The 27,506-nt window shown below is 36.6% G+C and overlaps 1 protein-coding gene across 2 annotated transcripts in view; it reads left to right on the top strand.

The window, feature by feature from the left end:
* The window catches only part of LRRC63 (leucine rich repeat containing 63), a 65,890-nt gene extending 41,467 nt beyond the window's left edge, over positions 1-24,423 (top strand). The window contains exons 9-11 of one of the 2 annotated variants that reach the window (XM_023621599.2): positions 5,636-5,719; positions 10,559-10,798; positions 23,270-24,423. In XM_023621599.2, the coding sequence (XP_023477367.1) occupies positions 5,636-5,719; positions 10,559-10,798; positions 23,270-23,468 (523 nt within the window). In that variant the 3' untranslated portion in view covers positions 23,469-24,423. The remainder of the gene's footprint in view (positions 1-5,635; positions 5,720-10,558; positions 10,799-23,269) is intronic. The other variant, XM_023621602.2, reaches the window with a different exon arrangement.
* The last annotated feature ends 3,083 nt before the right edge of the window (positions 24,424-27,506 follow it).

Genomic DNA, 27,506 nt, shown 5'->3' with positions numbered 1-27,506 from the left:
TGCTGCACCACCGGGCTGGCCCACATGTTATATATATATTTCACCACAAAAAAAGAAATTATTAGCACTCTAAATTTTTTCCTCTTTCCTCCTATTCTTTCTCCTCTCTAAAAGAATTTTTGAGGTATAATTTACACACAATAAAATGCACAGATGTTAGGTATTTGATTCAAAGAGTTTAATAAATGTGTACACCCATATAACCATCATCCAAAACAAAGTACTGAACATTTCTATTACCTCAGAAAGTTCCCTCATGGACATTTCCAGTCAATCTCCACACTTCTAACATTCTAGATTTGTTTTGCTTGTTCTTGAAAATCACATAAATTGATTCATACAACAAATATTTTGTGTGTGTGCCTGGCATCTTTCACTCAACATATTTTTAAGATTCACCCATGTTGTTGTATGTTTCAGTATTCCATTCCTTTTTAATGCTGACTACTATCCCATGGCTCCACCCACTTCAGCAAAAGCCAAAAATAGAGATGGGATTATCTAGGAAAGAAGTATGGACAAGTCTCATGGGATGAATTCCCATCCATACATGGGAGACCCACAAGGTTCTTGAAAATTTTATACCAGCAGAAACACTGCCAGCTTTGATTAAAAGGGACAAAAAGAGTATGAAATGACAAAAGGCTGTCAAACTCCAAACATTCTATGGGCAAGAAACAAGCTGATAAAACTATTCACCTGCAGATGTGTGCTAACTTTCACGTAAAACGAAAGATGACTCATAGAGTGGAGCCAGGAACCCAGGAAGATGGAGGCAGCCAGCCATTGAATATGTTATATTACACTGCAAAACAAATTAAGCTTGGAGATGAAATTAAGGTTTCTAATGAACTGGCCTTAAAATAGGGAGATTATCCTAGATTATCTCAATGAGACCAATCTAATCACATGAGTTCTTAAAAATGGAAGAGAGAGGCAGAAGCATGGGTCAGAGAGATGCAAAGTGAAGACTCAGCTTGCTGCTGCTCATTTTGAAAATGGAGGAAGGGGGCCATGAGTCAAGGAATGTGACAGTTTGTAGAACCTGGGAACGGCTGTCAGCTTACAGCCAGCAAGAAAAGAGAGACATCAGTTCCACAGCCAGAAGGAACTGAATTCTTGGGGCCAGCCCAGTGGCACAGCAGTTAAATGTGCACGTTCTGCATTCAGCTGCTGGGGGTTGCTGGTTTGGATCCCGGGTGTGGACATGGCACCACTAAGCAAGCCATGCTGTGGCAGGCATCCCACATATAAAGCAGAGGAAGATGGGCATGGATGTTAGCTCAGGGCCAGTCTTCTTCAGCAAAAAGAGGAGGATTGGCTGCGGATGTTAGCTCAGGGCTAAGCTTCCTCAAAAAAAAAAAAAAAGAAGAAGAAGAAGAAGGAACTGAATTCTGCCAACAACCTGAATGAGTGAAGAAACGGATTCTCCCTATTGCCTCCAGATAGGAATGCAGCCCTGCTGATGCCTTAATTTTAGTTTGGTGAGACTCAGGCCAGACTTCTGACCTATAAAACTATATGATAATTAATGTGTCATTTTAAGCCACTAAATTTGTTATGGCAGCAATAGAAAACTAATATAAAACCAGTCAAAAATTTTTACTGTTGTGGGGATTACATTCCCACAGTGGGAGACGGTCAATAAACAATATATATGTAATAAGTTAGCAGTATAAATTTAGCAGTTCAAATAAACTTTAGCAGTATTTTCTTAAATAAAATAATTGGTTACCTAATTTGTTTGAAATCATAGTGTTAGGATTTAAACTAAGATGTATACTTTTTCTAGATTTATTCAACATAGAAAAAATGGTTCTTTATTTTATTAGCTAAGCATTGTATTTAAAAAGGTTGTCCTTTCCTATTTTTCTCATTATTAGTCTAAATTTTTTTATAGTTCCCGTATTTTTAAAAAATATATGTTTCTTCCAAGATATATTATTTTGGTGCCTTCTCAAAGTTATTCTAAAAATATGATGGAATTCTTTCACTATTTGCATTCCTAACTGATCTTTCTAGTTTCATGAGACTCACAGTGACATAACAGAAAAAGCAAGGTACTTTCTGAGACAAGTTCTGCATCCTAGATGCTACAAACGTTGGCAAGTTACTGACCCACTCTGAACTTCGGTTTCTGTCGGAAAGATTAGAAAACTTGCACCTGTTTCCAAGGGTGTTATAAGAATCAGATAAAATCTTGTAAATTCTTTAAAAAATTCTTTTAATTATTTCAACAGATTTTCTCCCTTGATCTCAATTTCTAAAACAAAATAAAATATCCAAATTTTAAAATTGTGTAACAGTTGGTTGTTTCAATGTAGGCCAAATTAGAAATAAATAAGGAAAAAGAATCTATTTGGTTAAAGCACAAATTCACTGAGGCCTAAATTTTGTTCTTAATATTTTGCTTTGACCTGCTTAGGGCATAAAGTATGAAGCAACGTGGAGAGAGGAAGGCCCTGACTTTGGGGACAGAAAGAACTGGGTTCTCATCCTAGCTATGCCCCTTACGGTTATGTCCCTTAGAATATCTACATGAACGTGTAATCAACCCTCCCATGTTATGTTTGGAGTTCCGTAACCATGAGAAGCTCTTCGATTTGTCTTTTTAATTCTCTTGTAAAATAAAGATAATAAATAATTTCAAAAATCCAAAAGGTTTCTTCTTCTTCCTGAAGCTTTGAGATAGAAAAGACAAGAAAAGGAAAGATACACATTCCGATGATGTCATTACCCCGTAAGTGAACACAGAAAAGCACATATTTCATGAATAAATACTATTTGCTGCCAAAACAATTTGTTAAAGTCAAACCCTGAGGTTATGCAAACATAGCTGTCACAAAGGTAAAAAAGTTTCTTATCTTCTTCTCCATGGATAGCAGGAGAAAAATGACATGAAAATTGCTACTTTTTACTAACAGAATCAAGTTTTCACTTTACTTATTTGATTCAATTAGAAAGTATGTTCTTTGGGGAAAAGAAGCCACTCAGGACAAAAAAATCTAAGAACGTACTTGAGAACCCTGTAGTAAGAGCTGATTCTGGAAATTCACACATTTATTTTCCTGTATTGTTATTGATTAAAGATAGGAATTAAATTGTGTTGTATGCATATACCCGAAGAAAAGCGATAGCTATATATAATTTCAGACTAATTTGTATAAATTACTTAATCTCTTGTAGCTTTCAATTTTTAATCTGTAAAAAATATTAACAATCTTGCAGTAGTCCAATGAAAAATCATTGTAAATTGCCATGAACACATAGTTGGCTCTCAATATATGCCGTTTGTATCGCTGTGGTGGTGATTAACATTATTACATGCAATTATTAATGCTAACCTAATCTTCTAAGCCATCAACAGGTTTAAGTAGCTCATTGCTCAATGATGTCCTGATAAGCAAAGCAATGAAATAAGTGTAAAACATTCTACACATCCTAAAAATTATTATACATTTGGTGCTAGTGAGGTATAGAGTATCAGACCAAACTGAGGATGTCTAAACAGATTTGCTCTCTAAAATCATATGTAGATGAAGTGAATTTCAACTCTAGAACCTGTGAAGTCTCTTTATTAGCTTCCTCAGTGCTGTCTACAAGCCCTATTAAACATTGTGATCAACAGGAATATATCATCAGTGGTGAAAGTCTGGGACAAGACTAGTTTGCCAATGCTGAAGTGATAAGGGAGGACACAATGATTCTAGAAATTGCCTGAGGCCAATGAAATAAAATGACATAATTTTGAACTGAAAAATGGAACAGATGGTGTTAACATTTTCTTTACAGCGGTGATAGAAGTCTGAGATGAACACTGAACTGAAAGGCATTTCTTTTGCTTTTCTATTCATTCTCATTAATTTCTCCGAGCAAATGCTTTTAAATTAACTGGAGTCACCATTCCTTTCATGCGGTTGAAATTTACTAAGCACTTACGTCGCTGGCACTGTTCAGAGCTTTGGATATATAGAAATATGTATAAATTCAGTACAACCGAATCCTTGGCCTCATAGTTTAGGTGACAGACAATTATCACACAATGTGATAAGTTCTGTGATGGAGGTAGGCAGAGAAGTACAGAAGAGGCAGCTCACCTAGACTGAAAGATTCCAGAAAGGTTCCTTGGAAACCAAGGAACCAAGACTTAAAAAATGAATACATTGATCAAAGAGTCCAGTTTGGGGGAATTGCATATGGTATTGGGACATATGTGAGAAATGGCTAATTCAGGGAATTTTAGCAAATAAATGCTGGACTGTAGGTGAACATGGGGTGGGGGAGGGGGGTGAGAGGTGAGCTGGACAAGCGGTCTGAGGCCACATCCTGAGGACTATTTTATACCACGCTAAAATAGGAGGAAGTTAATGAAACATTGTGCTCAAGATGCTTCAGTTAATAATTATGCAAGCAATTTGTTACCTTTTATTTATATGGGAAACAGAGGTATTTGAGAACAGCAGACACAAAGAGGGGGATATTTATAAGGGATTTTGATAAATGTCCTACTTAGCTCCTCAATTTCAGTCTTTAAGAAGCAACTCCTACTCCTACACCCTCGGATTCAGGTTTCTCTGTGTTCTTTGGTTCTTACTTTTAAGGTCTTAGCTTAATGGAAAAAAGACCGGGGCTGGCTTGGTGGCACAGCGGTTAAGTTTGCACATCTGGCTTCTCGGTGGCCTGGGGTTCACCGGTTCAGATCCTGGGTGCGGACATGGCACTGCTTGGCAAGCCATGCTGTGGTAGGCGTCCCACGTATAAAGTAGAGGAAGATGGGCACGGATATGAGCTCAGGGCTAGTCTTCCTCATCAAAAAGAGGATTGGCACTAGTTAGCTCAGGGCTAATCTTCCTCAAGGGAAAAAAACAAAAAAAAAGAAAGAAAGACCAAAGATATTTCGCTAGGAAATCTTAATGCAACTACTCTGAGTTAAATAGTGTGCCTCAAAAATACACGTCCATGCACAACCTCAGAATGCAACCTTATTTGGAAATAGGATCTTTGCATATCTAATTAGTTATGTTAATATGAGGTCATACTGGATTAAGGTGGGCTCTAAATCTCATACATGGTACTCTTATAAGAAGACCGTGTGAAAATAAAGGCAGAAATTGGAGTTAGGCTGCCACAAAGCAAGAAACACCACGGATTGCCAGAAACCTTCAGAAGCTAGAAGAGAAGCAAAGGATAGTTTCTCCCTCAGAGCCTCCGGAAGGAACCAACTCTGCCTACTCGGCAATGGGGACTTCTGGCCTCCTGAGCTGTGAGGGAATAAGTTCTGTTGTTTTAAACCACGCAGATTGTGTTAATTTGTTCTGTTGCCCTTGAAAACTAATACAACAAGAAGAAAAATATATCTAAATGTCGTTATGAATTTCTCAGGTGGCTTTTTCTAGACAGCGCTTTATCTACTCCAAACATTTTAAACCAGTCTGAAGGGACAGATGAATAATTTTTAGGAATTTTCACTGTAATTACACTATCTATAATGAAAAGAAAATATAAATTTCAAGATCTTAGAAAAATACAGTTTCTCTATACTTCTATCTATATCCAAGTATTTAATTCTTTATTTATGCCCAGTAATGACAAACATATAATCATTTTTACAATTCATTTTTTCTTTTTATTTCAGGTTATTTTACTTGTTCCATCTTGAGAAACTTGATGTTTCCTACAATGATCTTACTTTTATTCCAAATGAGATCCAGAAACTCAGGTACTTTGAAAGTAGTAAGTACATACAATGTGATATGCCCCTTAGGATATATTTGGTGATGACTGTGATGGAGAAAATTGAGTCCTTTCATTTGTTTAATAGCTATAAAGCATAATATGTGAAGCATAAAGTTTACCAAAATGTAATTTAAATGATTGGTGTATAGCATTTTTTTTTTTTTTTTTTTTTTTAGGAAGATTATCCCTGAGCTAACTACTGCCAGTCCTCCTCTTTTTGCTGAGGAAGCCTGGCCCTGAGCTCACATCCGTGCCCATCTTCCTCTACTTTTATATGTGGGACGCCTGCCACAGCACGGCACGCCAAGCGGTGCCATGTCCGCACCCAGGATCCGAAGGAGCGAACCCCGGGCCGCCGAAGCGGAACGTGCGCACTTAACCGCTGCACCACGGGGCCGGACCCTACAATATTTTTAAGACATAACATTTTCAGTAATTATTTAAAGGATGGTACTGATGACCACTGGTAAAATGACAGCTACTTTTGTCCATTTTTCCATGTGTATACCTGTAGTTATTATCACTTTTATTTATTTTTTGTAAGGAAGCATGTATATACAAAATGCTAATAACACATAGCATAATTTTAATACTAAGCTCCAATTCTTTTTCACATTAATTTTTTAAAAATCCTGAAGTTCATCTATGTCCTTCTAGGACAATAACCATAATATTTTTATTATGACTTTAGAATAATTTTTAATAACTAGGGAGATCTTTTTTCAATAATAGTCTTTTAACTACTCTTTAAATCATGATCTTTAAGATCATTTAAGAAAATTCCAAGCCCCTCATCATCCAAAAAACATAAACACCAAATTGAGATTTTTATTGGATTTGCATCGTTTATATATAGATTTTGAAGAATTTACATTTCTAATGATAATAAATCTTTTTGTCCTAAAATATAGTATAATTTTTCATTTGATCAGATCTTGTTTTATGTTCTTCATAAGAATTTATGACTCATTTCACAGTTCTTTATCTTTCTTACTAAACTTTTCTAAGTATTTTATAATTGTGTTGCTACTGTGAATGTAATATTTTCTCTAATTTCCATTTCTTGCTGACTATCGCCAGTACAGAACAGAGAAAAGCTATGTACTTCTTTACATTAATTTAAAATCAAGCTATGTAGCCAAATTATCTAAGTTCTAGTTCAGTTTTACTAGATTTTCTTTGGTTTCCAGGAGCATAATCTTCAGTAAAATGAGATAATTTTATGTCTGCTTTTTAAATATTTATACCAATTATTTAATTTCCTACGTGACAATCTTTGTATGTTAAAAGGAGAATTCAGCCTGTTCACATTTGTTATGACTGATATATTTACTTTTTGTCCTTTATTTTACTTTGTATTTACTAATTATGTACTTTCTCCTTTTCTTATTTTCTGTCCTTTTCTGGTGATTTTTTTTTCCAGGATGCTATTTATTCTCTTTTTTTTCTCCTTTGTTAATTTTGGAACTCTACTGTACTTCCCCAGTCTTAATGGTTATCTTTCCTTTCCCAAAATTCACAAGCACGCTTTTCTTTAATATTTTATAAAAGCAAGATGCAAACCACTTCCCCCAACGGGAAGATGTGTATCCCCACCGTTGCTTCCACCGAGAGTTGAGACTTTTAGAATACTTTTACTTTCCTACTTGCTCTCCAAATGCATTTACCCCTGATCTAACTCTAGGTTTTGCTGAGATAGTTTAGAAACTTTTGTTTCAGATTCTCATTAGCATTTTCCTTTGCGTCATGTGTCTCTTTATTTAAAGACTATTTATTTAGCTCTTAGATCTCACAAGCATTTGCAACCATTCTCCATTTATATTTAACTTGATGTATTTCAAGATTCATTGCTTCCCGCTCTTCTTGCATCTCATCTTCCACCTGGCGATCTCCTTTGATTCATTGGCTGTTTAGAGTTTTGCCTTATTTATTTTCGGCAGCTGGAGTGCATGGGTGATTTTTTTCTCTGAATCTTGACTCCTAACGGATACATGGTGTCTCAAACGGGTGAACAGTCTTGCGTTGCAGCCCTTTTCAGAGTCTCCATCAGCACGTCCTTTTCCAGCTTCCCGTGTTGCAGACGAGGCACCTGATGCCAGCTTGATTTCTCTCTCTTTGTGAGTGGTTCTTATTGTTCTCTGGAAAGGCTAAGATTTCTCATGATCCTTGATCTATGAGAATTTTATCAGATTTTCCTTAGGAATGTGTCTTTTTTCTTTTTTTTTTTTAACCTGTCTTTCTTGGAATTAAATGAACTCTTAATTATCCTAACTTGTTTTTTTTAGTTAAGGTAATATATTTAATTATTGTCTCTCTTCCTCCCTTTATTTCATTTTCCCTTCCTGAAATGCCTGTTATTTCTATGTTAGAAATAAGTGCTGTATCTGTCTCTACAGCACTTATATTTTTCTCAGGATTTTTCTTTATATTTTTATTCTGTTTGAGTTATTTCTTCTACTTTGTCTTTGCCTTGAACTCAGATCTCCGCAAAGACCATGTTCTTCTTCAGTTCTTCTGCTTAATTTTTTAGCTTTACAGGTCATGTATTTTGGTTTTAAGAAAGTTTTTGCACGTGTGTGTGTGAGTGTGTGTGTGCATACGTGTGCCATAGTTGAATCTTATTGTTTCTCCTGCCTCTTGCCCCGACTTCTTATCTGTCTCCACAGAGTATGCTTGCCTCAGGCACACCATTCTGTGTGTTTTGTTTGTTTTTCTCGTCTGGCTGCTCTGCCTTCTGCCAGGTCCCATAGCAGTCTCAGAGCATCATTCAGAGCACGGAGAGTATCAGTGATGTAGCTGGAGGAAGTTTCTCTGCTCCCCAGGATACTCAGCTACAAAGGCTGTCTAACCATGGAGCTCTTCTAGCTTTAAAGATTGTTTAGCCTACCAAGCTCCCCCAGAACTCGTTGAGAGGAAGGGCGCACCCCAACTGGTGAGTCCTCTAAGATAAATCAACTCAGGCAGGGGCAGCCTCACCCATGGGTGTTCTGGGGCCCTCACTGCTATCTCCCAAGAGTGTGCCACGCTAATTCTGGTTGTTCAGAGGGCTCTCTGCTGCTGGCCTCGAGGCTTGTATTTGATGTAGAGGAAAGAAGTGATCATGCCAGCTCTCTCCTTCAGGACTGAAGCAGAGCCGGAGGTCTCGTTAACCTTTTGCAGCCTATAAGAAGTGCAGTAATCAAACTGGTTGAGAGATGAAGATAGCTGAGGTGCCATCTTCGTAGCTTCGTTCTTTTCAATAATGGCCTCTTTGACCATGTTTTAATATTGTCAACAGGAGTCATGATTAAAGAACTTAAACTGTATGGGTAAGAGATGTGAAACTAGACTGCAAATGAGAATCTACAGGCCTCCCGCTGCTTGTTACCTGAAGTCCATGTGTCTACCTCTTCGCCCCCAATACATTTGAGAAGTTGGACCAGCCTTTGATTTGGTTTTATTTGTCTTTCATGAACAGATACTTTTCTGCCTACTTCCAACACTAATTAAAAAAGAGATAAGTGACTATAAAAACACCATCATGACAAGTGGATTAATAGACATTTGGCCCTGCCCAAACATCTAGAATACATATGGTCCATGTGAAAAGGTCCTTGATATTTGGTCATCTCCAAAACATCCATCAAACATTTGGTCTAACAGAAATTTGGTCCATGTCAAAAGATCCCTGACATTTGGTCCTGTCCAAAACATCCATGAGCATATTTGGCCCATGCCAAATGGCTTCGGACAGGACGGAGTATCAAGGACCTTTTGACATGGACCTAATGTCTCCATAGCCATTTTGGACAGGACCAAATATGACCAGATATCAAGAACCTTTTCGCATGGACCAAATGTCTAATGGACGTTTTGGACAAGACTAAATGGTTCTGCAAATATCAAGGACCGTTTGGTATGGACCAAATATGACCAGATATCAAGGATTTTTTGGCATGGGCCAAATGTCTGAAGGATAGTTTGGATAGCATCAAATGGTCCTGCAAATATCAAAGACCTTTTGACATGGACCAAATGTCTTATGGACTTTTTGGACGGGACCAAATGTCCTGCAGGGAACAAATGGTATAAAATGAGAAAATCAGGAATGTTGGTTCTCTTTGAATAAAGGAGTACGAGTTATTTGTAGCAACTGATACAGTAAAAACCAAGGAGACTCAGGTGATGAAAAGTTAAAGTACAACATAGCTCATAATACATTTTTTTGTTTTTGTTTTTTGTTTTTGCTGAGGAAGATTCGTCCTGAGTAAACATCTGTTGCAGATCTTCCTCTTTTTTGTGTGTGTGTGTTAGCCACTGCCAGCATGACCACTGAAAAGTAGTGTAGGTCCACACCCAGGAACTGAACCCAGGCCACTGGGCCACCAAAGAGGAGCACGCCACTCTTAACCGCTAGGCCACTGGGGCTGGCCCTTAATATGTTTTGATAGTATTAATTTCACTGTTTTCATCGGCTTTAATGAAAAAAATATGTGGTGTTATTCAATTTGCCTATGAAAATATATTTTTTCTTTGTATCCTTATATTATACTGTATTATGTTTTATGTAATATAACATTCATTTATCTTGCTATGTTTGTGAATATTATTTCTTTTCCCATAATGATGACATGCTACAAATACCTGAAATAGGTGCCTTAACTGTATTATTCACACAAATGCACTTATTTGCATAATAACATATTGCTTCAGTTGCTTTTTAAGTTAATTCTCTTGATTCTAAGGAAATACTTAAACACTTATATTTTATTGCTACTAAATTTTACTTCAGTATTATAAATTACATGAATCCTTTTTAAAATATGGTTTCCTTTATTAACAGATCACTTGAAAAACTGATTGTTGATGGGAATGACCTGACTAGTTTTCCACCTGGAATTTTGAAGCTTAACCTGAAACAAATCATGTTTGAGAATACTTACACTCATCCTATTCTTTGGAAAGAGAACTCTTTGAATAGTCCTCCACATCTTACTCAGATTGCTTCTTTGTTCTTTTTAAAAAATAATCTGCAGAAAAACTATCATATGATCCCACTGAAAATTCAAAAGTTACTAAAATGGTGAGCAAATTCTGATGCCCCCTGAACCAAAATGTACTTTTAAGCATTTAAAATGTTTTTCATGACAGGCCCAGATGACAGTTTTACTATTAAAACACACACACACACACACACACCCAACACCACACACCAAAATATACACGCAATTCTTCAAAGTGTTCCTTGAGGCTCTTCGGGCTTTATTACGTTAGTAGTCTGAATTCAGCCCATCTTCTAATATTCTCACATTATTGCTTAAATCCAATATGAGGTCCAGATTGCAGAAGTGTGGCTGGTAACATCTACACAGTTGTAGTATAAATCTTTTCCATGAATTACTAAGGATGTAGAAGTTGGTTCTTCCAAGAAAAGATTCTTTAGTCCCAGGCACACTACGCAGGACAATGCTTTACTCGACTCTCACTTTGTTGAGACCTGGACTAGAGCAGGCCCACACCGGGCGGCTTCTCCTCCTCAGGGATCAGTGACTACTGTGATAAGAGTCACTGCCTACCCTCAGGAATGGGGTTCTTAAACCCCACACTTGCAGTCCACTCAGGCTTATGTCATTTCCTTCAGATGGTGTAAAACTATTTTTACTGCAGTACTGATCATCATCAGTGCTTGAAGTATTGATTTAACAAACATTTGTTGTATGCCAAAGTAAAATGGCTTCCCAGAAGTAGATAAATTACCGATATTGACTCAATAAGAGGCACGAAAGCTGAACAGACCAGTAAACAGTGGAAAAATGGGAAAAGGTGTTTAAAAATCTAATAATAAAAAAGGAACCAGGACCCGAAGTATTCAATTTTAATGCATTGAGATGTCAATGCTCGTAAGATTTGAATGCACGTGAAAAAGTAAGAAAAATCTCCAAGGACAAAAAATTTTAAAAAGAATTAAAAAAACTTAACTAGTGAGCAGTAAACAGATATGGGACCAAGAGATTTGAATTCACCACAAAGCAGGGAAACTGAACCTGACATTTGTGTCAAGTTTGAGTCAAATTTGGGTCAAATCTGTACTCAAAAATGGCTGTGGTCCCAGAGTAGTGAATACCTCTCTGCCAGCGGAACAAATGTTTTTGAGAGAAACGTTATCAATTTAGACTTTGAAGATTCCAGAAAATTAAGTTCAAATGAATATTACCTCACAATTTAAAGAAATTTCCAAATACATGAGGAAATAGCCACCAAGAGTAGAGTCAGCAAAAAGAAACAGATTCAAATCTCCAAGGATCTAAGGTATTAGAATTGTTTACAGAATCTGAAATACCACTTTCTGTTTAAAGAAATAAAACATAATTTTAAAAATAATTAAGGAGTAAAAGACCATCAAATATGACCAGGCAAATATGAAAAAGAAATTTTAAATGAAATGAAATTCTAGAAATAAGAGGTATAATAGTTGAAATTAACTTGGTGCATTGCCTAACAATTATACACACATGAAGAGATCTGAAGAAATTATTGTTTATATGCAGACAGGAGGTAAAGAAATGTGGATAATAAAAAAAGATTTGGGGGCCAGCCCCATGGCTGAGTGATTAAGTTCACATGCTCCCCTTCCGTGGCCCAGGATCGCCAGTTCAGATCCTGGGCGCAGACCTACACACCACTCATCAAGCCATACTGTGGCAGCATCCCACATAGAAGAACTAGAATGATCTACAACTAGGATATACAACTATGTACTGGGCCTTTGGGGAGAAAAAAAAAGAAGAGGAAGGTTGGCAACAGATGTTAGCTCAGGGCCAATCTTTCTCACCAAAAAAGCAAACTTAAAAAAAAAAAAAAGGGAGCTGGCCCCGTGGCTGAGTGGTTAAGTTCACACACTCCACTTGTCAGCCCAGGGTTTCACTGATTCGGATCCTGGGTGTGGACATGGCACTGCTCATCAAGCCATGCTGAGGCAGCGCCCCTCATAGCACGACCAGAGGCACTCACGACTAGAATCTACAACTATGGACTAGGGGGCTTTGGGGAGAAGAAGAAGAAAGAAAAAAAAAAAAGAAGATTGGCAACAGATGTTAGCTCAGATGCCAAAAAAAAAAGAGAAGACTTAACATACCCTTGGAGTCCCTGAAAGTAAGAATCAAGAGAATGCTGGGAGTCATTGTCCAATGAGATAATGACTGTAAATTCTCAGAAGTAACGAAAGAAATGAATTCACAGACACTGAAAGCTCTAAAAGCTAAGAAAAACACCTTGTGGTGCAGCTGAAGAACACCAAAGTCAGCAACAGGGACTTAAAATCAGCCAGGAAGAAAAAGTCACCTACAAAGAACAAATCAACTGGCAGCAACAGTGGAATGATAACTGAAGAAACGTTATTTTACCCAGCAAAACTAACTTTTAAGAACAAGGGGGAAAGAATGGCATTTTCAGAAAAAAAAAGCAGAGAATTTACTCCTCATAGATTTTCATGAAAGGAACTTGCAAAGGATGTGCACTAGAAAGAAGGAAAATGACTCCAGAACAAGTTCTGAGATGTGAGAAAGAATAGAGGGAAAATAAATTGGAAACTATGTAGGTAAGAAAACATGATCCCTATGATCTATGAAATAATAAGAACAATAGTGTCTACGGTGTGGCATTAAAAAGAAGACATACCTAAAACCAAACATCAAACAATTAGAAATGTTAATTTTTAAAAGGTACTTTTTATGATAGCAAGAAAAAACAATGTGTCTAGGAATATATCAAGTGAGATATGTACAAGATATTTATGGAGAAAAAAATTAAAACTTTACAAAAAGGTAAAGAAGGCTGAATTAAATGGGAGAGACACATATTCAGGTGTAATAAGATTCAATACCAAAAGTATGTTAGTTCTCCCAAAATAGAGCTAGATATTCAATGCAATTCTAGTCAAAATCCCAACAGAATTTTCTGGGACATGGATAAGCTGATTATAAAATGTGTGTCGAAAAGCAGACACTCTAAAATAGCCAAAACAAACTTGAAAAAGTAGTCTAAAATAGGGACTTGCCTACCAGATATAAAGACTTATTACAAAATTAGAGAAAGTAACACTGTTGATTGTATGTGCAAGGAAAGACAAATTAACCAATGGAAGAGAATGCATAGCCCAGTTACGTTCTCATGCGTATGTAAGAACTTGATATTGGACAAAATAGCACTGTGGGTCAGTAGAGAAAGGGTAGACTTTTCCATAAATGATATGAAGACATTTGGCAGTCTATAAGGAGACAATATATAATGATTCCTGCTATGTATATATATATGTCACCATCATATACAAAATCACTTCCATTTGGATTAATGATTTAAATGTGAAAAGCAAAATTTTAAAGCCCTTACAAACAAGTATACGAGACTATCTATATGACTTCACAGTAGGGAGAGAGAAACAAAACATAAAAAATATAAACAGTAAAGCAAAGTTTCATAAATTTGACAAAAGAGTAATATTTCCACATAATGTGACACTATCAATGAAATTAGGAGACAAGCCGTTAACTGAAAGGAGATATTGCAATGCTTGTAACTGTTGAAACATGCATGTATGTCTCCCACAAATCAGTAGGAAAACACATAACCCATAGAAAAGTGGTGAGGTGGTAGGAATGTGCAATTCATGGCTGACGATATACAGATGGATGATAAACAAGAGTGTGAAATCTTACTAGTAATCAAGGAACTGCAATGTAAAGTAGCAACAGTAGTTTTTTTTTAATGTCTCCGTTTCATTAAAATTAAAAAGGTTAAGTACTGGTTTTGGATGCCTGAAAGGAGGATTATCCTGGACCATTGGCGGCACTGTAAGTTGGCAAAAGCTTTGTGGAAGGCAATTTGACAATACTTTACGTACTCCTTAAAGTAAAAGTACAAGTTTTACAAATCTGTCTTGTAGAAATAATTATGTTAACAAAAATTCAGCCGAAGGGATGATAATTGCAGCCCAAATGTGCATCAATAAAAAAGTGGTAAAATAAATTATGGTGCATCCCTATCATGGAACATTTTGATGCTATTAATAAGAATGAAGTAAAACAAAATGTCGTGATGTAGAAAGCTGTCTAAGACATGTTGTTAATCAGAAAAGCAAGTTCTACACGCAGACACATACACACAGAGTGAGTGAGCACACACAAGAGCAATTCCGTTTATGTAAAGAAAAGTCATGTGCTGGGAGCTGGAGAGTATAACTCAACCTATGAGCTTCAGTTATTCTGGAGAGGGGAGTTAGTGTGAGTGAAGGGATGAATAAAGGGGAAATTCTGGGTTTTTCTCTATGTACTTCTATATTGTTTGGAAACTTAACAAGGACAGGTTTTCATGTAAATAAAAAGTGATGCAAGTGATGGATAAAGAAGAGTGCCTAGAGAAGGAGAGATTGCAGCTACCGCTGGGAAAGTAGGGAAAAGATTCAGGAATAAAATGGTCTTTGAGAAGGGTCTAAAAGGACAGGGAAAATTTATACATTTGGAAATATGTATTGTGTTCAAGGGACATTCCAGGAAGAGGCAACCAGATGAGGAAATTAACTAAAGTTGAGTAAAAGAAGGGATGTGTGCAAGGAGAAAAATGAATGTTTAGTCAGAGCAAAACATTTACGAGGAGTAGCAAAAAGTTTGCAAAGGAAGATGGGAGCCAGCTGATGGAAATCTTTGAATGCATTGCAGGTTTCTCCTTTAGTCATTGAGTGCAGCATGAGCAGACGCGGCAATCGTGTCAAAAATGGACTAGAGTAGAGGAAGGCTGGGGGGAGATCAGTGAAAACCCTCTTGTCTATGACTAGTAAGGAGAGATTAAAGCCAAGTAATAGGCTTGGGAGTAAATTGGTAGGAAATGACACAAGACAAATTATGAAGGTAAAATTAACTCAACAGCTGCCCAGGTGTGTGGGGCAAGTAAGAGAGGGAGGAGTAAAAACGACCAAGGTTTCAATCTCATCAAAGATGATCGTGGTGATATTAATAAAAATAGGAACAATGAAGGAGGGATTTGTCATCCAACCTGACCCTCATCCTCTGTTGTCTACCTTTGGCTTTGATCCTGAATTTCCAGCTTATGTCCTAAGTACTGCTTTTGCTGAGTTCTCTGGTTTGTGGCTCAGCTGGGCCCTGCACGATGCCTGGACCTAGAGTGCTCCAAGCTCAGCTTCTGCTGCCACTCCAGTGACGTTGGCCCTGCCAATCAGCAGCTGTGTATCTCTTTTCTGTCCTCTGCAGCTTCTCATTGCCATCTGTCTCCCTCTGTCTCTCTACCTGCATTTTATCATCTCCATCAGAGGATCTGCCTTTGTTGAGAGTTGGGTCAGAAGACTCATGTTCCAAAGAATTTTGCCTTAACTTCCCTGTGTGTGACAATGACAGAAATGCTTAATCAGAGGTATAGACTGAAGTTTCAAAAGTATCACTCAGTTCCACTAAACTAGAAAGCCTTGCTAGTACTTAACACTTAGAATTCGTCTTTACTAAAAATAACTCACTATGTTTTTTAACATCTTTATAGCCTTCCCGTTTCTCATTATTGTGCAAAAATCTTTGAATTTTGATAAAATTGTTTTATTATATTACTACAATTTAATTTTGCATGTAATTTTATTAATACTAGTGTATTTTCTCAAATATATATTACTTACTTGGAGAGGGTAATAGAAATATTTGGTCAGAGGAAATTAGGAAATAATAACTCAGGCCACCAAACCCACTTATTTTGAAGATGACACTCCCTAAGAGTTTAGGTGACATGCTCAACCAAATTTTCTTCCTTTTTAATATTGTTTTAATTTTATTTTGTAATCAATGTAAGTATTTAGTTTAAAAGATGAAATATTTAGGGGCTGGCCCTGTGGCATGTGGTTAAACTTGCACTTTCCACTTCAGCGGCCCAGCGTTTGTGGGTTCAGATCCCAGGCACAGATCTACGCACTGCTCATCAAGCCATGCTGTGACGGAATCCCACATACGAAATAGAGGAAGATAGGCGAGATGTTAGCCCAGGGACAATCTTCCTCACACACACACACACACACAAATGATGAAATATTTACTACTGATCTTATAATGAAAATCAGTCATCCCTGCTCTATTTCCCCTCACTCTTTACCCCCTGAGTCACCTATTGCCAAACTCTTTTTTCAGTTCTCTTCTGGCATTTGCTTCCATGTTTTTAAAATTTTATTTTCAGTTGTGGTAAAATACACACAACATAAAATTTACCGTCTTAACCATTTTTAAGTGTACTGTTCAATAATAAGTACATTCACATTATTGAGCAATCTCCAGAACTCTTTTCATCTTTCAAAACTGGAACTTTATACCCATTAAACAATAACTCCCCAATTCCTTCTCCCCCTTGCCCGTGGAAGACAGCCTTCTCCTTTCTGTCTCTACAAATTTGATTACTCCAGGAACCCCCATATAAGTGGAATCACACAATATTTGTCTTTTTGTGACTGGCTTATTTCACTTAGCATAACATCCTCAAGGTGCATCCATGTTGTAGCTTGTGTCAGAATTTTCTTCCTTTTAAAAGTTTAATATTATTCCATTGTGTATATATATATATATATATATACTACATTTTGTTTATCTATCAATGGACACGTGTGTTTTTTCCACCTTTTGGCTATTGTGAATAATGCTTCTATGAACATGGGTGTGCAAATATTTCTTTGAAATCCTGCTTTCCATTCTTTTGGGTATATACTCAGAAATGAAACTGCTGGATCATATGGTAATTCTTTTTTTTCTTTTTTGAGGAAGATTAGCCCTGAGCTAACATCCACGGCTGAGCCTCCTCTTTTTGCTAAGGAAGACCGGCCCTGAGCTAACATCTGTGCCCATCTTCCTCTACTTTATATATGAGATGCCTGCCACAGCATGGTTTGATAAGTGGTGCATAGGTCCTCACCTGGTACCCAAACAGGTTCACCTTGGGCCTCCAAAGCAAAGCGTGTGAACTTAACAGCTGTGCCACCCAGCCGGCTCCTATTTTTAATTTTTCGAGAAACCACCATGCTGTTTTCCACAGTGGCTTCACCATTTTGCATTCCCACCAGCAGTACACAGGGTTCCAGTTTCTTCACATCCTCACCAACACTTGTTATTTTCTGTTTTTTTAATACTAGCCATCCCAATGGGTGTGAGATGATAGCTGACTGTAGTTTTCATTTGCATTTCCCTAATGATTAATGATGTTAAGTATCTTTTCATGTATTTGTTGGCCATCTGTATATCTTCTTTGGGGAAATATCTATTCAAGTCCTTTGCCTATTTTATAACTGGATTGTTCGTGTTTTCTGTTGTCAAGTTGTAATTGTTTATGTATTCTGGATATTTGCCTCTTATCAGATATATGATTTGCAAATATTTTCTCCCAATTGTCAGTTGCTTTTTCACACTGTTGATAGTCTTCTTTAATGCAAAAAGTTTTTAATTTTGATGAAGTACAATTTTTTTTTTTTGCTTTCTGTGCTTTTGGTGTCACATTTAAGAAATTATTGCCAAGTCCGATATCATGAAGCTTTCCCCCCATGTTTTCTGCTAAGAGTTTTATATCTTACAGTTAGGTTTTTTATCCAATTTGAGTTAATTTTTTGCATGGTTTGAGGTAAGGGTCCAGCTTTATTTTTTAGCATGTGGATATCCAGTTTTCCCAACACCATTTGTTGAAAAGACTATCCTTTCCTTACCAAATTTTCTTGGCACCCTTATTGAAAATTATTTGACCATAAATATGAGGGGTTCTTTTGGGGTTGCCTCCATATTTTTAAATGGCATTCTTGAGTCATTCTTCTTGTGTTTTCAATGTTAGTTATCATCTCTAAACTTCCTACTAAACAAGAGAGGTGTTTTGGACTCTTATCAACCCTCATAGATATATGTCCCCTCCCTCCAGCTTCCCAATATAGTTATGAACACACTGTTTAAAATTTCAAGCACCATATGCCTCACATTACTGGCATTCATTATCCCTCTCTCTTCCCTGCTTTGTTTTTCTCTGTAGCACCTACCATCATCTCCTTTTACATTTTACCTAAATATTTTGTTTAACATCTGGCTCTCCTTCTAGTATGTAAGCTCCAAGAAGACAAGCATGCTTGATAGTTTTGTTTATTAATATTTCCAGCTCCTAGGATAGTTCCTGCAACATAATACATGCTTATACTTCTTGAGTAAAATAATGATTTTAGATTAAATCAATAATTATTATAAAATCTAAACAATACACATAATTAAGCTACACAGTGTACTATGAATACCTATCCTTTATTGTACAACTTTTTGTTTTTACTAGAAAGAGTAATTGACCTTTATTCATTTACTTTGTTTTCTATGTGTTCATCATTAATTCTGTCCCAAACATTCTAATAGAATTATTTAAATCAATTATGAGTATAAATGTATCAGATGGTCAATCAGTCCCATTAGTTTTTTCTTTTTAATTCACGCTGGAGCCCTGGGTCTTCCTGCTCCAGTCTGGGAGAGTTGCTGCCTGGATCTGGTGCGTAACTGTTAGTCTAGGACCTCCCTTCACCATCATCTTGGAATTTCCTTTCATGTGGTCACATTGGATACGCTGTTCTTTGTTTACCTCCTCATTTTGGTGAAGGCTGCCCCCCAATATCTCGCTTCAAAAGAATGCACGGCAATACAACTTGAAGACCGTGTGTGTTGGAATATGCCTTTGTTCTGAACTGAAACTTGATTGATAGTTTGGCTGGGTATAAAACTCTGTGTTCAATCATTTCTTCAGGATTTTGAAGACACTGCTTCATCATCTTTGACTTTTCTATTTTGTGTTTGAGATCTGCAGCTTTCTTATTCTTTATTCTTCATAAATAACCTATGCTTTTTTTGGGAAGTGTTTTAAATCTTCTTATTATGGTTGATTTAAATTTACGTGGTGATGTGCCTTTGTGAGATCTTTTTCTTAATTCAATGTGTTGGGCACTTGGTATAATCCTTTCACTCTGGAAACCCATGTATTTCAGTTCTGAGAAATTTTTTTACACTATTGCTTTGAAAATTTTGTTTTCTGTTTTTCTGTGCTTTCTCTTTCTGGGACTGTAATAGCTAATATTGGACCTTCTAAATTTTTCCTCTTTATTCTGAAGGATTCTAGAATATGCCACCATGAAATATGCCTCTTTGACATATGGATTATTTTGAACCAAAGGCAATTGAGATCCAGCAGATGCAGGAAAAGCTCTTTACTTCCTTTTAACTGCCTAAGAATAGAATATAAATTTCGCCTTCTGTAAAGGAAGTTTCCATTTGTAAAAGTGTCTCCACACTAAGAAGACAACTCCTCCGGGAGACAACTCTTATCACCTTAGAGGACCTTATTTGCATAACAAGGCAGTCCTTATTTACCTATATTTCCTCCCCTCACCTTCCCACAACTTGCCTCTCTGGCCCAGAAGCCCAAAATCCCTTTTCCTTTGTTTAGCCTCAGATGGTACATAAGCCTAAATCATCTAACTACCTCCTTAAGTATCATTTCTTTGTGAAAGTCTCTCATGTGTATACTTAAATTGGTTCTTTTTTCTCTTGTTAATCTATCTGACAAGTTTAAACTGACAAGTTTAATTTCCAGAGCCCCAGCCAATGAACCTAAGATGGGTAGAGGAAAAACAATTTTTTCCGGGGTCAGCCCTGTGGCCTAGTGGTTAAGTTTGGAGCTTCACTCCACTTCAGCAGCACAGGGTCAGTTCCCAGGTGTGTACCTACACTGCTTATTGGGGGCCATGGTGTGGTGGCGACCTATATACAAAATAGAGGAAAACTGGCACAGATGTTGGCTCAGGGTGAATCTTCCTCAAGTGAAAAAAGAAAAAGAAAGAAAAGAAAAAGATTATTTTCCTCCCTTACAATTCCCAGCCAGAGGAGGCTTGTTTCAAAAGATTCAATTTGGTTTTGGTTTTGTTTGTTTGACAAAAGTGCATGTTTGTAAAGTGTACAATGTGATGATTTGATATACATATACATTGTGAAATGATTACAAAGATAAAGTTAATTAACACATCCATCACCTCACATAGTTAACTCTTTTTATGTGTGGTAAGAACACTTAAGGTTTACTCTCAGCAAATTTCAAGTATACAATACCACATCACTGACGATAGTCGCCATGCTGTATATTAGATCCTCAGAACTCGTTCATCTGATAACTGAAAGTTGTACTCTTTGACCTACATCTCCCTATTTCCCTCTCCACCCGGCACCTGGCAACCACCATTCTACTCTCTGTTTCTGTGAGATCAGCTTCAAAAGCTTTGATTTGACTCACAGCTCAGCCGGCTTGAGTTACGGCATGTAAGATAGCTAGACAATTTTCTTTCATAGAGTATTCATTTCCTAATTTAGCGTATGTTGCTTTTCTATTGTGAAATAGAATTAGCATTCTAATATATATAATGAGTATAGTTAAAACTGAACACCTCATAGCTTCAGCAAATCTTACCATTTTTCAACATTTGCTTCAGATCTTTAAGTAAAACATTACAGATACAGTTAAAGTTGCCTTCGGCCTTTCTCTAATCTCATGTGCTTCCTCCCCAGAAATAACCTCTCTCTTTAAGTGGATAGTTATGATTTCCCTACATGTTTTATTTTTGCTACATCTGTATATTTCCATAAACAAGATTGTGGTATAAGAAAAAATATTGGTCTTTCTCCCCAGTTCCTGGCACAGAGCCCCTAAGATCTTTGAAATTTCCTGACTAATAGGAGTGTCCTTTGTTATTTGTAACGAACCCTTTTCGAGGGACTGGGTATATGAATTTATGCAAATAAGGTGACTCTCAGGGGCCCCTAGATAGTTTCAGGATGAGGGACTGGCAGCCAGAAGGACTGAGCGCTTGGATGAGAAGGCTGAAACTTTCAGCTCTACCTCCAGGAGGGGAGAGGGGCTGGAGATTGAGTTCAATTACCAACGGCCAATCATTTAATCAATCATGCCTATGTAATGACACTTCCATAAAAACCCCTAAACAACGGGGTTCAGAGAGCTTCCAAGTTGGCAAACACATCTTCTGCCTGGAGGATGGCACACCCTATCTCCACAGGGAAAAGGCTCTTGTACCCAAGACGCTTTCAGACCTCGCTTCATCTGGCTGTTCATTGGCATCCTTTATAACAAACTATAGTAGCAAGTATAGCATTTTCCTGAGCTCTGTGAGTTGTTCTAGCAAATTACCAAATCTGGAGGGGGTGGTGTGGGAACCCCCAGTTTGTAGTCAGGCTGAACAGAAGTATAGGTAACCTGGGGACCTGATCCTTGCAACTGCATCTGAAGTGAGAGCAATCCTGTGGGACTGAGCCCTTGAATCTATGGAGTCTGATGCTAACTCGGCACAATTAGTGTCAGAATTGAATTGAATTGTAGGACCCCCAGCTGATGTCTGCAGAGAACTGGAGAATTAGTTAGTGTCAGAAAAAACTGCTAACAAACATTATTTTTCATGTTTTAAACTTTATATAAATGTCACAAAAAATGTTCTTCTGCAACTTATTTACTATACTCAACAATTTTTTTAGACTTAACCATATTGATTGATATAGCTCTAGTTCCTTAACTCTTGTATAGTTTTCCACAGAATGAGTACTCTATTCTTTCTCTTGCTGGTAAACATTTGGATTGTTTCCAATTTTACTATTGCCAAGAAACCTACAATAGCATTTTAAAGCATATCTCTTTATGCAAATATGCAAGTGTTTCTAGGTCATAGAGTATGTGCATCTTCAACTTAAGTAGAAATTACCAAGTTGCTCTCCAAAGTGATTATGCCAAATTATACTCCACCAAGAAAGTATGAGAGTCACTGTTGGTCCTCATCCTCACCAACCTCTGTACTGACAGACTTCTACAGTTTGCCCCTCTGAGGATTATGAGATGGCATTTCTTTGCTATTTTGTTTTGTATTCCCTGATTGCTAATGAGACTGAGAAGCTTTATTCTTCAGTGTTCTCTGAACATTCAGGTTTCTTCTTCTGTGAATAATCTGTTCATGTGCCAATGTTTATGTACTAATGGGTTGATGTCTTTTTCTTTTTAACTGACTTGTGAACACTTAAAAATATATATGGACACTAACCCTACACTAGGTTTTGATAGTTCCTTTACTTTTTAAATAATGATTTATTTTGAATTATAAAAATAATACACATTTATTATAGAAATTTTTGGAAATCAGAAATTAAAATCTGCTGTGATCATATTGTCCCAGGATAATTACTGTTTTCTATCTGGGGTCTATCCTTAGAGTTTCTTACTATGCATCTATACAAACAAAAGTTTCAGAAAACTAGGATCGTTTTATACACATGTATCTACTTTATTTTTTCCCATTTAATTTTTCATTTGTGCATGTCTTTGCTCCTCAGTTAGATGGTAAGATCAATAATGTTAAAGGCCATATTTTTTACTGCTTTGAGTCTTACATGCATCTACCAAAATGTCTTTCCTTTAGTAGAAATTTACCAAGTATTGATTATTGTTTCCTCTACTGCAGGACATCCAGATGTGATTGGTGCTGTGGTCCCAAATTTGGTGAAGGTTTTCGTGTCATCCGATCCTTCGATATTTTTGGAGTAACACACCTACCTGTTATGTTTCATGTCTGTTCTTCCTCTTGCTATAGAAAAGCAAAGGAAAGCAATTTGGCTTTAGATGGCACTTCTGGGAAAAGAACACGTCTAAATTCCGAGTAGAGTCAGACTTGAACAGCCATTAAAGTTTATGTATATGGTAACCCATTTCTTTGAGATGACATGCTCTGATGGAAGACATAAGTGTCTCTTCATGTGAATCCTCTTTGTAATCCTAGCTTCTTCAGAAAGTTTGTGCTTGTTAGGGCATTGTGGCAGAATTATTACCTAAAGAGAATTCGGAAAGGTCCTTGGATTTCAATGAAGATCCAGAAAATTTCTTTCAGAGCATGTTTACTATAAAAAGAAAACTGTTAGAATCTTTTGTAAAAAAGAGTTATCTTACCACTGACCTTTTCAAGCTTTCATTCTAAGTGATAAGGTAGCATTTCAAAATCATCGGTGAAGTTTGTGTCTTGTATGGGTTCAAAGTCACCCCGTTCCTCAATGTTTGTGCATTTCTGTGGAAATCTGTTCAGTGCTAACCATCTCAATTGTGGATTACTTTTGGGAATAATAAAAAATTAATTCCCGTCTTATCTTTAGCTGTTTGAATTCATTACCCAGGATCTTAGGAAGGTGGTGCAGTCTCTCAGGTATCTTGACCTTCATTTCATAAAGCCCAATTTCATAGGCTGGTGCTAGCAGCAACAGGCCTTCAGTAACAGCCTGGCAAGAAAATAAGGTAAAACTTACAAAATTACATTGAAAGCAACATACGCATACAGAAGAACTTGAAGCTTTAAGACTTAGTGTTTAGTAATAAGAAGGTAAAAGAGCATTTTGATATAACAAGTAATTTTAGAATGGCATAGAACTGTTTCACATATGGAGTATGTTTTATGTGCGGTTAACTTAAATCTAAAATGTCGTTGCTAATTAAACTTGATGAAATGGAATGATTTAAATTTATGCAGCTATCATCATTAGAGAATGTCAGAAAATACACATTATGTCAGGTTTGTGTGTACCATTTGGTAATATCATTTAAATCAAAGATAAAATAAACTAGGCAAAATAATTTTTCTGACTATTGATTTTAATAAATTGGGGTGTGTGTATTCTTCTCCTTGAGACTCAGTTTGATTTTAAGCAGAAATAAGAAAATCTTGCCTGAGAAGTACACACTGTATTCTCCAGCAAAAAAATAAAATTATTTATATTGAAGAGGTAGCTACCATATCACACATCTAATCCAGAAAAGGATATTTATAGCATGATGACAAATAAATTCATTAAAAATGTAATATACCCAAAAATATAAAACAAGATAAAAAATAAGATTGAATCCTAGTGGCATATAATCTATTAATACTCATTCTCATCCCTGAAATGTGTCTTGGAGAAAGAAGTACTTTGTTTTAATTTAAAAAGTGTTGGTTTCTGGTTTGAGTAATTGGGTGGCGTCACATTGAGCTAGGGAATAAACATGAAAGAATAGGTTTCAAGGGAAATTACAATATTTCAGAGACATTGCAGAGAAACAAATGAACCTAGACATTTGGACAAATATGAAACGTACTTAGAGCTCAATCTCATGATCTCCTCATAGTATAAACCTTGAATCTAAGTGATGTCTTCTCGATCTTTAAAAAAATAACTTACAGTGTATTTTTTAAATATGAAAGCAAGACATACTTACTATAGAGATATTTGAAAATAGAACTAAACCTAAGAAGAAAACAAAATCCCCCTTGTAATGCCACCACCCAGTGAAAACCAGAGATCATCATTTTGACACATATATATGTATCTGCACACATTTATATAATGCATTACTCTTTTTTAAAAAATGGGATTATCTGGGGGCTGGCCCTGTGGCTGAGTGGTTAAGTCTGCGCGCTCTGCTGCAGGCAGCCCAGTGTTTCGTTGGTTTGAATCCTGGGCACGGACATGGCACTGCTCATCAAACCACGCTAAGGCAGCGTCCCACATACCACAACTAAAAGGACCCACAACGAAGAATATACAACTATGTACCGGAGGGGCTTTGGGGAGAAAAAGGAAAAAATAAAATCTTTAAAAAAACAATAATTATTAAAAGATGGGATTATCTGCCTCACACCACACAACAATTAATTTCCAGATTCCTAAAGGTCTAAATTGAAAATATAAAGAGATAAATAGAGTCTTAATTAAAGAATCGGAATGAGAAGGATCTTTTTAAGCCGGAAATGAAAACCAAGGGAAAAGATCAACAGATTCACTCTGTAAAAATTTTTTAAATTCCTATACCGCCAAAACCGCCTTTATGACGCACACTGAGAAAAACATCTGTAATACATATGACTAACAAAGAGCTAAGCTGTTAACCAAGGAATCTTGATTGTAAATGACAGAAACCCACTTGAACCAGCTGAAGCAACTAAAATAAATGTATTAATCTTAGTGTGTGCACGTGTCTTCAGGCACAGCCAATTCAGGAGCTCAAACTCTGCCATCAAGGCATTATCACTTTTTCTGTCTGTCTATCCATCTATCCATCTATCTATCATCTATCTGTCTATCTATCTATCTACCTACCTACCATCTCTCTCTTAGAAACGCTTTTCTTTAAGTTGCCTCATTTCCAGGCTGCAAGGATGGCCACTGATGATTCCAGGTTTAGGTACTGAAATGTCAGGAACCTCAGAGAAAAATTCACCATCTATCCTTTTACTGTGAAACATATTAGGGGTGACTTTCATTGGCTCAACTGGGGTCACATGTCCATCTATGAACAAATCATTCCAGCCTCATGGATGGAATGTTCTGACTGGTCACATCTTTGGAACTGGGAAAGGGGGAATTAGCCCCTCCCAAACCACGTGAAACAGACTCTCCACGAGGAAGAAGAGCTCTGGAACTGAAAACTGAGGGAAGGAAAAATGTTCGGGGCAGCTAAAACCTAGGATTATCAGAGACCTATAAACTTCCTAATGTCCAATAAGCCATTGCAAGTAACAGGAACACAAAAAGATGAAGTAAATAGTTAAATAGCGATAATCAAAATTAAATATATGTATTTTTCATCATAATAATTACAAGAAATTATTGTTCAAAAATATTTTGCACATGTATGCAAAAACATATCCAAGGATATTTACTGCAAAGATATTTACAATAGTGAAAAATTGGAAACATTCTAAATTTTCATTATCAGAGAACTGGTTAAATACATAAATCCAACAAGGTAATATCACTCGGCAATTTAAAAAATTAGATAGCTCTGTTTTCCGTGACATGGAAAGATATCTACGAAGTACTTTTAAAGGACTATTTACTAGGTAATATAATCACGTAATTCAAAATTCGAAAGGTACAAAAGAGTATACTTTAAAAACTCTTTAGGGACCAGCCAAGTATTGCAGCAGTTAAGTTCATGCACTCCGCTTCAGTACCCTGGGGTTCGCCAGTTTGGATCCTGGGTGCCAACATACATACGGCTTATCAAGCCATGCTGTGGCAGGCATTCCACATATAAAATAGAGGAAGACGGGCACAGATGTTAGCTCAGGGCCAATCTTCCTCAGCTAAAAATAAAAAAAAAAAGAGGAAAATTGGCAGTGGAGGTTAGTTCAGAGCTAATCTTCCTCAAAAAAAAAAGTTCTTTAACCCACATGTGCTGCCTTTCATTTTTCTTCTCAGAGGCAAAAAATGATATCAAGCCTTTTGTATTCTTCCAGGATATTTTATGCATATGTAAGCTAATAAATATATTTCTTTCTTATTATTTATACAATATTAACATAATATTTACTCCTTTTCTGCATCTTTCCATTTAATATTATGTCACAGAGGTGGTTCCACATCAGTACATTATTTTTTATGATTGCGTATTATTCCATCGAGCAATGTATATAGTTTATTCTACCAGTCCACTACTAATGGATTTTTAACTTTTTGTAACCTCTTGCCATGTAAAAAATGTTGCAATGAATAACCTTCTCATTTGTACATGTTTAGATTTATCTGTGGGATAAATTCCTAGAAGTGAAATTGCTGGGTGAAAAGGTATGTGCATTTATGTTTAATTAGGAGTTGGGGAGAATATATAATACACTTATTTTATTCACATTTGAGTAGGTAATTCTAGCATAGTGTACCTGGTTCAAAAAGGAT

Source organism: Equus caballus, chromosome 17 (assembly GCF_041296265.1).
Source record: "Equus caballus isolate H_3958 breed thoroughbred chromosome 17, TB-T2T, whole genome shotgun sequence".
NCBI lineage: Eukaryota > Metazoa > Chordata > Mammalia > Perissodactyla > Equidae > Equus > Equus caballus.
Note: the sequence above shows the minus strand (reverse complement) of the source record. Positions and strands in the feature narration are given on the sequence as shown.